The following is a 14160-nucleotide window of genomic DNA, read 5'->3' on the forward strand; positions in this document are numbered from 1 at the left end:
GAAGGAAGACGGATCAAGGTGCATCCAGGGCGGGCTCAGGCCTGTGCGAGCGGAAGCGCTCCCGGCCATCAATGAGGTGCTGTGACCCGTGACACAGCTGGAACGCAGTCCCCTCCACTGGGAGCACGGACTGCCCCAGCGCCGACAGGGGAGCGGCCTACCCTCACCCTCTCCCCGCAGAGCGGCAGAGGCTTCCTGTCCGCCTTCCCGACTCCCGCACGGCGCGGCCCGTGTCTGAGGCAGGCGGCTCCCCACAAGGCCCTCTGCCCAGGAAGCACACCTCTCGTCCGCCTCACGAATCTAAGCCCTTATCCCCAAGGAGGCACCGCCTCCGGCCCTACCTGTGTGCCAGCCCACGGCTCTGCAGGTGCTCCTGGACCCGGTCCAGTTCTTCCACCGGCAGCTGGGCCACGCTGCTCTAGAGACAGGACACATCAGGTGGCGCCGCGCTGAGCCCGCGCCCTCACACAGAGGACACGCTGAGCCCGCGCCCTCACACAGAGGACACGCTGAGCCCGCGCCCTCACACAGAGGACACGCTGAGCCCGCGCCCTCACACAGAGGACACGCTGAGCCCGCGCCCTCACTCACACAGAGGACACGCTGAGCCCGCCCTCACACTCACACAGAGGACACGCTGAGCCCGCGCCCTCACTCACACAGAGGACACGCTGAGCCCGCCCTCACACTCACACAGAGGACACGCTGAGCCCGCCCTCACACAGAGGACACGCTGAGCCCGCCCTCACTCACACAGAGGACACGCTGAGCCCTCACACTTACTCAGAGTACACGCTGAGCCCTCACACTCACTCAGAGTACACGCTGAGCCCTCACACTCAGAGGACATGCTGAGCCCTCACACTCACTCAGAGGACATGCTGAGCCCGTGCCCTCACACTCACACAGAGGACACGCTGAGCCCTGCCCTCACACTCACACAGAGGACACGCTGAGCCCGCGCTCACACTCACACAGAGAACACGCTGAGCCCGTGCCCTCACACTCACACAGAGAACACGCTGAGCCCACACCCTCGCTCACAGAAAACATGCTGAGCCCGTGCCCTCGCTCACACAGAGGACACGCTGAGCCCGCGCCCTCGCTCACACAGAGGACACGCTGAGCCCGCGCCCTCGCTCACACAGAGGACACGCTGAGCCCACCCTCACACTCACAGAGGACACGCTGAGCCCGCGCCCTCGCTCACACAGAGGACACGCTGAGCCCACCCTCACACTCACAGAGGACACGCTGAGCCCGCGCCCTCGCTCACACAGAGGACACGCTGAGCCCGCGCCCTCACTCACACAGAGGACACGCTGAGCCCACCCTCACACTCACAGAGAACATGCTGAGCCAGTGCCCATGTTCACAAGAGGGCACGCACGGTGCATCTGCCGGAGCAAGGGCAGACTAGGAGAAGGGACAAGACGCACCCATGTACCCGTGTCAGACACACGAGAACAACCACTCACACATGGCCCACGGCTTCTGTCAGGCCACGTGGAGAACGTGCCTGTGGAGAAAACACCGCCGACTGTTTGGCCCGCCTGCTGGGTTTCCAGGGAAGCCATGCCTGGGCTCAGTACCTGTAAATTTGCAGCCAAAAGCATCTCTACCCGGCGACACGCGAGGGTGTCGACCATGCGAGCCAGCACGCGGAACGGGGTACACAGCAGCTTGTCCACGTACAGCGTCAGCACGGCCCCCGACTGGCTCAGGTGGATGCCCTCCAGGCACTGCAGGGTCTTCCTCAGAGTGGTGGGCTGGCGGGAGAGGGAAGTCGGCAGTGAAAACGTCACCTGACTGCGGCCCGGCGGCTGGCACTGCCCACAGGCGGCGGGACTTACGGCCGAGAGGTTCTCGCAGCGGGACTGGATGGCCTGCAGGAAGAGGCCGCTGGCGGCGGAGTTGCGGTGCACGGCGCTGATGAAGTCCTGCACGGGCGGCTCGTGCGACAGGCTGATCAGGTCCTGGATGTGGTTCACGACGAGCCAGGTCAGGTGCTCGGAGTCGTGCAGGTTCTGACACTGCGGAGAGACGTCAGAGCCTCGCCCCCAGTCTCGGGGAGAGTGGGCCAGAGCCACAGGCAGGCCAGCGGTGCGGGGAAGCAAATTCCCAACCGTGGTCCTGCCCACCAGTGACGGACAGGGAGGGACTTGCCTTACAGAGCCTGTCCCCCCACCCACACACTGCGCCGAGACCGCTCCGGTGAGACCCCCGGGACTCCAAGGGACACCAGCCAATGGCCCGGGGGCGTCAGCGGCAGGAGTGGTGAGCGCTGCCTTCAGTGCCTGCCCAGAGCCGGACGCCATCCCCACCACCCGCTCCCCAGGCTCCAGGCTGGCCGGCCAGGGTCTTCCCAGTGGCTTCCTCCCGTGAGGTCAGTGGGAAGAGGACTCCCTGTAACTGTCACAGTCTTGATAGAATTCCTGAGTCCAAACTATGAATGGACCCTACGTGTCAACCTGAAAGGGAGGCAATTTCACTTCAGGCTTATGAGGAAGTGAGAAATGCCCAATTTGGAATACAACTGCATTATGTATTACCAGAGGCCCGGTGAACGACATTCGTGCACTGGGGGGCGGGGGGGGGGGGGGGGGGGGGGGGCGGCGGCGTCCCTCAGCCCGGCCTGGGCCCTTTCGCAGTCCGGGAGCCGCAGTGGGACATCCTTAGCGCTGCAGTGGAGACGGGCCACTGCGCTGGCCAGCTGTCAGCCGGGCTTGTGGCTGAGCGGGGCTCCCCCTGTGGGAGCGCACTGACCACCAGGGGACAGCTCCTGCGTTGAGTGTCTGCCCCCTGGTGGTCAGTGCGCATCATAGCGAGCGGTTGAGCGGCCTCAACATATCATTAGCATATTACGCTTTGATTGGTTCAAACAGAACGCTATTTCAAAGGCAGCAACGAACACCCAGCACCTGCTCTACAGCCGACAAATGACTGTTACGGGGACCCCACTCCAGCCGCACCCAGCTTCTATGGTCCTTATTGTCACTGTCCCACCGAGTCCCTCACCACGACAAGACGGCCCAGCACCCCGACTGGACGGAGCAGCCGCCCCGTCAGCGTGACAAGCGGTGCCGAGTGACCCCCACAGACACATGTGGAAGCTCGTGACTAACGGCCACGCCTGGCTTCTCCCTGCTGTCAGCAGGACTGGGACTTCGGCCGGACGGCGGCAGGCAGGCAGCAGAGCGCCATCGGCCGTGTTCTCCAGCCCCACCCCCCTCGCGCGTCCACACTTACGACGTAATCACAGAAGAGGATGAGCGCGCCTCGCCGGACGATTTCTCTGTTGCACATCCCAAGTTGGGACGCCAGCTCGGCGTCCTCCTCTCCAGACATCTGGGGACTCAGTGCCTTCGTGCTGGACAGACTGCGTCGTCTGGAAGGAGCGACAGATGCACTGACAAGCTTCCGGCGGCAGCGAGCTCACTGTCCAACATGCGGTGGGGCGGCCTGGTCCTGGCTCTGAAGCAGGACTGAGAGCCGCCACGCGGGTGCCTGGGTGAGAGGGGCTCCTGGTGGCCCCTGAGCGACAGTGAGGCACAGGTGGGAACCGACGAGGACTCGCAGGCAGAGAACGACAGCGCTGACGGCAAGGCCAAGCCTGCGAGCGCCCGCCAGCTCACTGATCCCCAGCTCGCTGGCTGCGGGCCCCGGTTCGGTCCGCATGAGGCTGCCCCCGCCAGGAGACCTCAGGTCCCTCCTTCCACCCAGCGCCAAGGCGGCACTACAACCCTAGGGTGCCCACAGCGCCTGGGCCCCACAGAAACCTCCTTAGAACCAGAGGTGACGGCACGTGTCACAGGAAACCGTCCCTAAGGAGCCACAGAAAGGCCACTCGAAATTCTGAGTGAGTTTAGCAAGGTCTCCGCTTAGGAGGCCAGCACACAAAGCCACCTGCATGGCCATGGGCTACCACACGCTACGGGAAAAGGAAACACTTAGGATTGCATCACGAAACAAAATTCTCAGGAACAAATCTGTAAGATGTGTGTAACACTTAGAAAAACACAACATGTTGTGGCAAATTAAAGACCCAAACAAATGGGTAGGCCATGTTCAAAGACCAAACGACTCAGTATCGTTAAGATGGCAATTCCCCCCACATTCACCCACAGTCACTGCGGTCCCAGTCCACACCCAGCGGGCCTGTGCGGCCAGCTGAGAACCGGACTCTAAGGCACAGACGTGGGAACGCAAAGGCAGCAAGAGAGCCAAGGCCGTCCGAGGAGGAAGAGCAGGCCTCCCGGGGCGGGTGCTGCCGGGGACGGACGGACGTGGAGTCAGGCAGGGAACCCAGGCACGCACCCAGCTGACGTCTGACAAGAGTGCCAGGTAACCAACAGAGAAAGGACGTGTTTTTAACAAGTAACGCTAAAGGGTGATCTGTGAGGAGAAACACGACTCTTCAGCCTTACGTTAGGTCGTTGGCAAAAATTAACCCCCGCACAGAGCCGCCCAGCCCGGCCGCCCGCAGCCTCCCCCTGCAGCGCGCTCCCCGCTGTGGGCCCACAGCCTTCCAGAAACACTGCCCTGAGGACTCCGCGGGGGGTGGGGGGTATCAAAGCTTTTGTTTCTGTGTGAGTACAAATCAAATGTCTGAGTGAGGGAGCGCCTCGAAATTGAGGCTTACCCCAGAAAAGTCCCTGTGAAGACAGGGCCACCCACGATCAGGTGGCGAGCAAGTCTTCTTACAGAATGAGCCACAAGGTACTTCCAAAGCGCCCTGAATGTTCCCACATAATTACTTCAGGGCCTCCGCAGCAGAGAGCCCCTCTCACTGAGAGTCAGGGTGCTCTGGAGCCAATTTGAGGAGAACTAGCAGGGGAGGCGGCGGCAGGAATGGCCCGCAGGACAGACATCCCACTGCAGCGGCGCGGGCTCTGGGCTCCCAGTGCCTGGAGTCAGACCACATGTTTCTCTACAATGGTGTCCGACAGAAAGATGGATGCACGCAGAACCCTCACAAAGGCCATGGCGACCGGCCAAGCCCCAGCCTCGGCGGCTCCGCGGCGGGGCGGGCGGCGGGCGGGCAGGCGTACCTGGGTGTCTGCTGCACCTCGGCCCACCAGCCGTAGTCCGTGTGGCTGACGAGCAGCAGGATCTGGCACCAGAGCAGCACGAGGGCCGGGTGTGTGGGGATCATGGAGCGCACCTGCGCGTTCAAGCTCTCCAGGCTGTAGAAGCTGCCGTCCGCGCCGTCGGCCGTGAAGAGCCTGGAGGCGGCTGCTGTGATTCTCCGGAACATTCCTAGAAACAAACCCAAAGCCACGCAGATTAAAGGAAAACCTTCACTCCTCATTGAGGCCCGGCACAGCGGAGCCAGGAGGTTTTACGTCAAGGATTTGCGCACGGCTCTTTCCTGCAGACGCACTCAGAGGGCAGGCGGCCCCTGCACCCACTCCTGCCCACCAACCGGCTCCTGCTGAGAACCGAGGGGCGGCAACGACAGAGGCCACGTGGGCCACAGCCGGCGGCAGAGAGGGCGGCCGGTGCTCCATCCCGGCTCGGCACTCGGCAGGCTGCTGAAGGCTGAGGGCCAGGTGGGCTCCAGGGCTACCAGGACGCTGGGCTGGGCGCCTACACCCTTAGGGGCAGACCCCGTGGGACCCCGCCCACCAGTTTCCCCGCAGCACCCTCCTAGCGCCTGGAGCCACCCCCCGGGAATGACGTCATTCTAGCGCTCCCTTGGACAGCTCAGCACGCCTCTCCCGCCGACCTGGCTTCCCTGTGGGCCTGCGCCCGGCGTGGTCGGGAGGGGACACTCTCGCAGGCGGGGGCGGGGGCGGGGCACCCACCAGACTTGAAGATGTGGATCAGACACATGAGCAGCGTGCCCAGCTCCTGGCAGTAGAAAGTGTGCTGCTGCTCGCTCATGTCCACTCGGAGCTGCTTCGTGACGATGTCCTCTAGGAGGATGCCCACCAGCTGCAGGAGAAACCTGCGGAAAAGGGGGACGGTGGCGTGACGGAGGGGTGTGACAGAGCACGGCGTCTCCTGTCCGTGTGTGTAAAACACACAGGAGACACAGTGTGGAGAGTAGGTGTGAGGGAAGCAATGGAACGTGTGAGCCCAACCCCGGGCGGAATCCCTGCCTCTATGCACCTCTCCCTCCTCCCTGGGAGCTGGCAGCGACCGTGCCACCCTCAGCACCTGCCAGGAGGACAGCGGGGCCCTAGGCTGTGAGGAGGCTGACGGCACGGCACAGGATCGCCACTCATCCATCTCCGTGTGACCCTGCACGCAGCAGGCGCCATGCAGGCCTCCGGGCCCCTCTCCGCAGAGCCCGCACCCCACCGATGGCCACGGGAGGCGGCTAAAGACACGTATGGTGGCCCCGGCAGGAAGGTACGCGCGGCAGAATTGCACCCACGGCACGTCCTCCAAGCTGCTTTGCCTCGGCGGGGCCCCGAGTGCGGCCACGGTGGGCACACACCGCCAGCACAGCGTGCGCCCAGGAGCCTCTGAACAACTGGGGGCAGACACGACCTGACCCTCCGATCCCGGGCCCGCACCTCGTGGGAAGGAGAATCAGACCACTCCCAGTGGGTCCTCCTGGACTCTGAGCTTCTGCAGCAGCGCCGCCCGATCCCTGCACCCACGGCGCCGCCCCACCCACCGCGGCAGTGAGTGTCGCCAGGCAAGACCCGGGGCCGGATGGGACTGAGCAGGAGAGAGGCGTGAACCGAGGCCCCCGGCAGGGCAGCTGAGGAAGACGAGGGCTAGTCCCGACTCTGATCGCCAAACACCACGTGACTCCCGGAGGGCGAGGGAGGAGAAAGGGTCGTTACGCAGCCTACCTAGCGAATGTCTCTTCCGGCAAAGTCTTCACCTGTCTGCCCGCGCTGTGTCCTGCGGGTGCCGAGTCCCCGTCCCCGTCCCGGAGCCGCGCAATGACGGGGCAGGAGAGCAGGTGCGGGGAGAGGGCCAGCTCCTGGATGCGGGAGAGGACGATGTCTTCGGTCGACTGGGAGATGAGGACCCGCAAAATGGCCAGGATTCCCGAGACCCAGAGCTGGACGGTGCTCACCGACGCCTGAGGAGAGGAAACGCGCCGGTCATGGGAAGGACAGAGGATCACGCTGTTCTGATCGCCGGCCGATCTGATGAACAAGCCACCGCTTCTACCATTCCACCCACACACCCGGCATCGCGGGTTCTGAAGGCTGGTCCCAGCCAGGCTGCGTCTCCGCCGCAGGGACGGGGTAAAACGCCAGGCCCAGGCCGCCCAGCCCAGGGACCGGCTGAGCCCGGGGCGCAGGGGGGGGGGGGGGGGGGGAAATGAGGGGGGGAGGCAGGCACTCACCATGGAGTCTGGAGTGACGAACATGCTCCGCAGAAGCATGTCCACGGGCCGCAGCGAGGACGGGGCCAGGATCTCAAACAGCGTGTTTAACACGCCGAGGGCTTCGTGAGAATCAATGTGCATCTGCGGCAAGTGAACAACCAAAGGCGGACATGACACCGGTGGCCCCGGCCCGGCGACCTGCCCCCCGCGTCAGCACCGGCACGGAAGGAGGGCCAGCGCTCGCAGCCCACCCAGCAAACACGCTTCCGAACGCCGCGTCTCCGCTGCGTTTTCCCACAACGCAGATCTTTCCCTGCGGAGTTTTATTATTCAAACAACGTATGTTTTCTTTAAAAGATTCAAACACGTAAAAGACCCCCAAAAAAAAAATCAGCTGGATCTGCACCCCAACACCGTCAGCACCCCGGGAGCCGCCCCGTGCACCTGTGCAGTTTTCCTAGGTGGGACCAACGCACACGCCCTCTTCCTTTCCCTTTGCTTTCCCTGCACCCCACCCCGCAGCGCCGAGTGACCAACGTCAACCGACGGCTGCGCGGCCTCCTCCTTCGCCTTCTCCACTGTTCCACGTCGGGAGGCCTTTTGTTAACTCGTTTGGTAAACCACATGATGCCCTGCTTTCCCCTGAGAGACACAACGGCGGACCCCAAAGCAACAGGGTTCCAGTCCAACGTGCTGGCGGTGCAAAGCCTTCTGCGCGAAGGCCCAGCTTCGGGTGCAGCGGGCCGGGCTGCTCCAGCTCTGTCGCCGTCACCCATGTCTACACAGCCAACGACAGCCCTGGAGAGAGGTGACCTTCCCGGCAGGTCTGAACGCGTCCTTGCGCTGAGCCTCCTCCACCGCCAGGGGACAGAGACCTCGAGCCCCCGCCGCCTCGACTGGCGCTATGCCGCTGCTCGGGGCACCAGTGTGGCAACTTCTGGGGTCCAGCATCGCCAACACCCCGTTCCTGCCTTCGGTGCACACGCAGGCCAGCCCTCCCCACCCACCCCTCTCCTCCTGGGGAGCCACCCACGTGTACCCCTTCTTAGGGTAACCCCCCCCAGCGGGGCTCCACCGCCTCCTGGTCGGCCAGGTGCCACCTGAGGCCCCGGGGCGCACGGCCGGCCTCTCAGCAGCCAGGGCTGCCCGCTCCCCCCTGGCTTAAGAGCCCAGGCCGCCTGCCCTGCCCTTCCTCCCACACTGGCTGTCCCTCCCCCACGCCCTCCTCAGTGAAAAGGAGGAAGATGTCGGCCCTTCTAGGGATTAATGGGGACACGACTTCCCTGGGCCCGGGTCCCACACTGGACAGCGGGGACAAGAGCGGGAGCAGCTCACTGAGGAACGGAAGCTCCCCTGTCCCGGGACCCGCGCGGACACTGCTGTGGGCGATGGACCCGAGCGTGAAGGAGAGGCCGACCCCTGCGCGGCCCACCTGCTGCTTGGCGAGCATCGGGAGGAGGATGTCGGCCACCTGCCGCGACAGCCGCTTCCACCTGTCCTCGCTCTCCTTGTGGCACTGCTGCAGGACCAGGATCAACATCTCCAGCACCTGCGGGCGGGGGGGCTGTCACTCCTCCCCACTCGCCCGTCAGCGGGCGGGAGGGGGGGGGGGCGGCGGCCAGGGCTAAGCCACCTGACCCCAGCGAGGGCCTGACGAGCCAAGAACCCGGCCCTAGGACACGGGGCCAGGAGCAGATCCTCGAGGGCCCGCACCGCCTACTCCTGTGGAGCTACGAGACTTCATAACCAAAGAAATGGCACAAAACGGAAACAACACACCCACGTCTGGCAACCCCAACACGGCCCGACCCAGCATCCTGCGGCCTCACGCCCTCAGGGGCCTGCCCTCAGCTGGGTCCTCCCACAGGCATCGCCCACGGGGGCACCGCCTCTCAGAGGCAGCTCAGGGCCTGGCCCTGGTGAGCACGCTGACTAGGGCTCTTGCCCAGAACTGCAGACGCAACTGATGCCACACGGCCTGCGAAGCTAAAAACCTTTACCTGCTTGTTTACAGAAAACGAGAATGGAGTAGATGGAGAAGCTTGCCCATCAGGTCTCTAAAATACAACTGCTATAAAAGAGAGGCACCGCCCTAGCCGGTATGGCTCAGTGGATAGCGCGTCGGCCTGCGGACCAAAGGGTCCCAGGTTCGATTCTGGTCAAGGGCATGTACCTTGGTTACAGGCACCTCCCCAGTGGGGGTGTGCAGGAGACAGCTGATCGATGTTTCTCTCCCATCGATGTTTCTAACTCTCTCTCCCTCTCCCTTCCTCTCTGTAAAAATCAATCAAATATATTAAAAAAGAAAAAAGAGAGGCAGCCATGTAAGCCCACCCCCTACCAAGCCCCGACCACCCCGTCCCACTCACCTCTCCCTTCCAGGCCCGTGGCTGTGCCCTTACTGCGCGAGAACACCCGCAGCGGCCCCCCTACCCAAGGCCAGCCCCCTCTGTTCACCCGCAAACCAGGCCGAGAACGGGGCAGCCACTCCCCGGCCCCCGGCCCAGCGTGCTGGCCGAGAGCGGGCGGCGCTCACAGCTCTGGGCAGGCGTGCCTATTACGGTGGTGATGGGACGTAACGAAACACCACACGTTTAATTGTGACCGAGCTTGAGCCATGGACAGCAGAGAGGAAGTGCGCTGAGAAAGCTCCTGACTTCACAGGTTGGGACCAATCGCCGGAAGGAAGGACAGTGAGTGAGGCCGGCCGCTGGGCACGCTGGGAGGGGAGTCACAGCAAGCAGCTCTCTGCACTCCACCGCCTCCAGCCGCCCGAGGCTCTCGTCCGCCTTGAGGACGGCAGAACCAGAACCAGCTGAGAGCGAGCGCTCACGCGGCCACTCGGGGTTCTGGCCCGTCCTCCTCGGAAAAGAGGGCCTCGCGGTACCCCCTTCTTGACGGACGTGCGGTCCGCCAGGCGGGCCTCCCCACGGGGCGGCGCTGCTTCAGACAGACCCTCCGGGCCCCCCAGCCCGGCCCCAGCTGGCCCAGAGCAACACCCACGGTAACGGAGGCGGCCCCGCGGGCCCCTGACCTGATGGTACTGGATGAGTCTCAGGAGCATCGACACCACCACCTCCTTCTGGGTCTCCAGCTCCTTCCCCGCGTCAGCCTTGTTGGTCCCTCTCAGGACGAAGAGGTCGTGGACGATGGGCTGCAGGGCCGGGATGGCTGCGGACAGAGCTCTGCTGAGAAGCCCGAGCGCACGTCCGGGAGAAGCCCGAGCGCACGTCCGGGAGAAGCCCGAGCGCACGTCCGGGAGAAGCCCGAGCGCACGTCCGGGACAAGCCCGAGCGCACGTCCGGGACAAGCCCGAGCGCACGTCCGGGAGAAGCCCGAGCGCACGTCCGGGAGAAGCCCGAGCGCACGTCCGGGAGAAGCCCGAGCGCACGTCCGGGAGAAGCCCGAGCGCACGTCCGGGAGAAGCCCGAGCGCACGTCCGGGAGAAGCCCGAGCGCACGTCCGGGAGAAGCCCGAGCGCACGTCCGGGAGAAGCCCGAGCGCACGTCCGGGACAAGCCCGAGAGCACGTCTGGGAGAAGCCGTGCCTCCCGACACAGCAGGGAGCACCCCAAAGTCCTGCGGAAGCTGGGCTGTCCGCGTTCGTCAGGAAGGACCAGTGTTTACGTCAGGCCCTATCTACCTCACCGCGTTCTGCTGCGTCTCTACTTTCACTTAAGTAGATTCTAACTCCTCAGAGTAAAGAGTGTGCCCCCGCCACATGCACAGGCACACACGTGTGAACACACGCGTGCACATGCACCCATGCGCGCACACAGAGGCAGCAGAGCAGAGCAGTGCGGACACGGGCACGCCAGGAGGAGGGAGCCGCAGCGAAGGGCTGTCCCGTTACCGTGAGTCACGGCCTTCCTGCCGCTCGCCATGATGCCGTCACACAGCTGGATGATCTTGGGGATCCCGATGATCTGCTTGGAGTGATAGCGCTCGTAAGACAGGAGGACCAGGAAGAAGAAGATGTTGGGAATGATCGCCTCCGAGTCCCTAGAAACGGACAGCCATCAGACACTCCCTTCCAGAACGGAGAACACGACCAAGCAAGCAAGCGCAGCCTCCGTGGGAAGCGAGAGCGCGCACGCGAGGAGCCTAGCGGGCTCCTTCAGTCCGTGGGGCACGCGCCTTCCCGTCCGCACAGAGCCCGCGCACACGGCTGAGAGCAGAGGGCACCCGGCAGCCCTGGCGCCCAGCAGAGCCGGCTCCTCGGTTCCCTCAGCTCCTCGCTCTTGAGTCCGAGAAACTGACCGAGAAGGAAAAGGAACCCGCTCACAGTCACGGCGTCATGGCCAGGATGAGAAGCGGGACTCTAGACCCCAGGCCTCTCAGGCCCTGTCCTCGGCACGGACCCCGCTGCTCACTGAGCAGCCCAGGCCCTGTCCTCGGCACGGACCCCGCTGCTCACTGAGCAGCTCAGACCCTGTCCTCGGCACGGACCCCGCTGCTCACTGAGCAGCTCAGACCCTGTCCTCGGCACGGACCCCACTGCTCACTGAGCAGCTCAGACCCTGTCCTCGGCACGGACCCCACTGCTCACTGAGCAGCTCAGGCCCTGTCCTCGGCACGGACCCCACTGCTCACTGAGCAGCTCAGGCCCTGTCCTCGGCACGGACCCCACTGCTCACTGAGCAGCTCAGGCCCTGTCCTCGGCACGGACCCCACTGCTCACTGAGCAGCCCAGGCCCTGTCCTCGGCACGGACCCCACTGCTCACTGAGCAGCCCAGGCCCTGTCCTCGGCACGGACCCCACTGCTCACTGAGCAGCTCAGAAGCTAACGGATGGGAGCCCTGCCGGAGGCTCATTGGTTGCAGCAGCATCCTGTGCACAAAAAGGCTGTGGGTCCAAGTCCAGTCAGGGCACATACCTAGCCTGTGGGTTGGATCCCCCGTTGCGGTACGCACAGGAAGCAACCGATCAATGTCTCTCTCTCTCTCTCTCTCTCTCTCTCTCTCTCAAATCAAAACATATCCTCAGGTGAGGATTAAAAGAATTTTAATTTTCAACAATTATACACCCATAACTGCCAGGAGGAAGCATTAACCCTTCCTATGTAGCGAGCAAAGCTCTAACGGACATAACTGCATGGCAATTGCCTCTGCTAAAGCCAACCACATCTAAACAGCTGCTCTTTAAGATTAAGAGCTAGTGTTCAGCGGACCAGACTTCATTTAGCAACTACCATAATTAGATGCTTTGAAACGTGAAATGAAAACTGACAGCACCTGTGATTAACAGATGCCGAACAGCTTCTAGACTAGCCTTCAGATACCCATTCATTTAAAAAATATATTTCCATCAATTTCAGAGAGGCAGGGAGAGGGAGAGAGAGAAACATCTATGATGAGAGAGAATCATGGATCAATTGCTTCCTGCACGCCCCACTCTGGGGATTGAGCCCGCAACCCAGGCATGTACCCTGACCGGGAATCGAACTGTGACCTCCTGGCCCATAGGTCGACGCTCAACCAGTGAGCCACACCGGCCAGGCCTCATTAATTTTTAAGAGAAACAAAAATGCATAGCATATTAGTCAGACTTCCATTAAAAAAATACCTAGCAAAAATGCCTAACAATCCACCCTGGCTGCTGTGGCTCAATTGGTTGAGCGTTGCCCCATGACCAAAGGGTCTCGGGTTCAATTCCAGGTCAGGGCACATGCCTGGGTTGCGGGCTCGATCCCCAGAGTGGGGCGTGCAGGAATCAATTGATCCATGATTCTCTCTCATCATAGATGTTTCTCTCTCTCCCCCTCTCCCTTCATCTCCCTAAGAAAAAATCAATAAAAACATTTTTTTAAATGCCTAGCGATCCTTTAAAGTACGTTCGTGTTAATATCTAAAACTACATGAACTTACGTAACAAGAACAGAAGTGTAAAATAAGAAAACGCCATTACCTGAACTGGCCCACTTCAATGTACTCAAACTGCTTCAGCACGAACCCAATGAACACCTGCAGCAGGAGAGAAACGTCACTTCCACACGAAAACGTGCCCCAGGCTCCTTCGCGCCCACCCACGTGTGTAAATGTCTAACAGGTTTCCTGACAGCAGATGAGCCTGTTGTGCACAAGAACGCAAACGCGTTTACTGCGTCAGACAGGAGTTTCGGACCCTCCCAGGACCCCTGCAAACATTTCTGAACACGGAGGAGAGACCTCTCAGGAGAACAAATAACGAACTCGGGACACCGGGCAGTACCCGCCACACCAGGGCCTCCTGTGCAGCTCGAGGAGCCCCACGCAGGGCGTGGGTGGTGCAGGATGGCCCAGGAGCAGATGCCGTGCGTCAGGCCCGCGTGAGAGCCAACGGTGGTCCCACTCCATTCCGAGCACCGCCTGCTCACCCAACCGGACACGGAGCTGCCTCGCCCGCTGCGTCCCTCGGCCCTGTGACCCCCGCACACAGCAGGCGCTCCATCAATCGGAACGGAGCTCAGTGGTCCGCAGCTCGCTCCCCACCCTTTCGGGAAACCTGCGCGGCACCGAGAACTGCGGAGCCAGGGCACCGAGTGGCGAGAGCAAGGAGAACCAACGTGAGGGGTTGCTCCTGGCCAAGCCCCAACGCTCCCAAGGCCGGTGGCGGGCCGGAGCTGTGCGGGCCGAGGCGGGAAGCGTCGGCCAGAGGAGGCGCAGGCTGCCGAAGGGCTCAGCGCTGCCGAGAAGCAGGCCTGTCGATGCTCGGGCGACCCTCAGCGTTCACGTGACAGAGGCGGCTTCCGGAGGAGGAAGCAGCGCGTCGTGCCGCCTTGAACAGCTATGGGAGAGCCTCTGGCAAATGTGACCGGGGTCCAGGGTGACCCCAACAGCCCAGAACAGATGGGGAGACCTTGGGGCGAGGGCGGGCGCTGCTGA

The 14160-nt window shown here is 62.9% G+C and overlaps 1 protein-coding gene across 4 annotated transcripts in view; it reads right to left on the reverse strand.

Moving 5' to 3' along the window:
- The window catches only part of HTT (huntingtin), a 93521-nt gene that overhangs the window by 21995 nt on the left and 57366 nt on the right, over positions 1–14160 (reverse strand). For all 4 annotated transcript variants that reach the window (XM_079767500.1, XM_079767499.1, XM_079767498.1 and 1 more), the window contains 12 exons: positions 13205–13260; positions 11150–11298; positions 10332–10468; positions 8730–8846; positions 7316–7438; positions 6810–7045; positions 5808–5950; positions 5052–5259; positions 3250–3388; positions 1854–2033; positions 1593–1769; positions 342–418 (listed from right to left, as the gene is read on the reverse strand). In XM_079767500.1, coding sequence (XP_079623626.1) covers positions 342–418; positions 1593–1769; positions 1854–2033; positions 3250–3388; positions 5052–5259; positions 5808–5950; positions 6810–7045; positions 7316–7438; positions 8730–8846; positions 10332–10468; positions 11150–11298; positions 13205–13260 — 1742 coding nt within the window. The remainder of the gene's footprint in view (positions 1–341; positions 419–1592; positions 1770–1853; positions 2034–3249; positions 3389–5051; positions 5260–5807; positions 5951–6809; positions 7046–7315; positions 7439–8729; positions 8847–10331; positions 10469–11149; positions 11299–13204; positions 13261–14160) is intronic.

The sequence above is a fragment of the Cnephaeus nilssonii genome (assembly GCF_951640355.1).
Source record: "Cnephaeus nilssonii genome assembly, chromosome: 1".
Lineage (NCBI taxonomy): Eukaryota > Metazoa > Chordata > Mammalia > Chiroptera > Vespertilionidae > Cnephaeus > Cnephaeus nilssonii.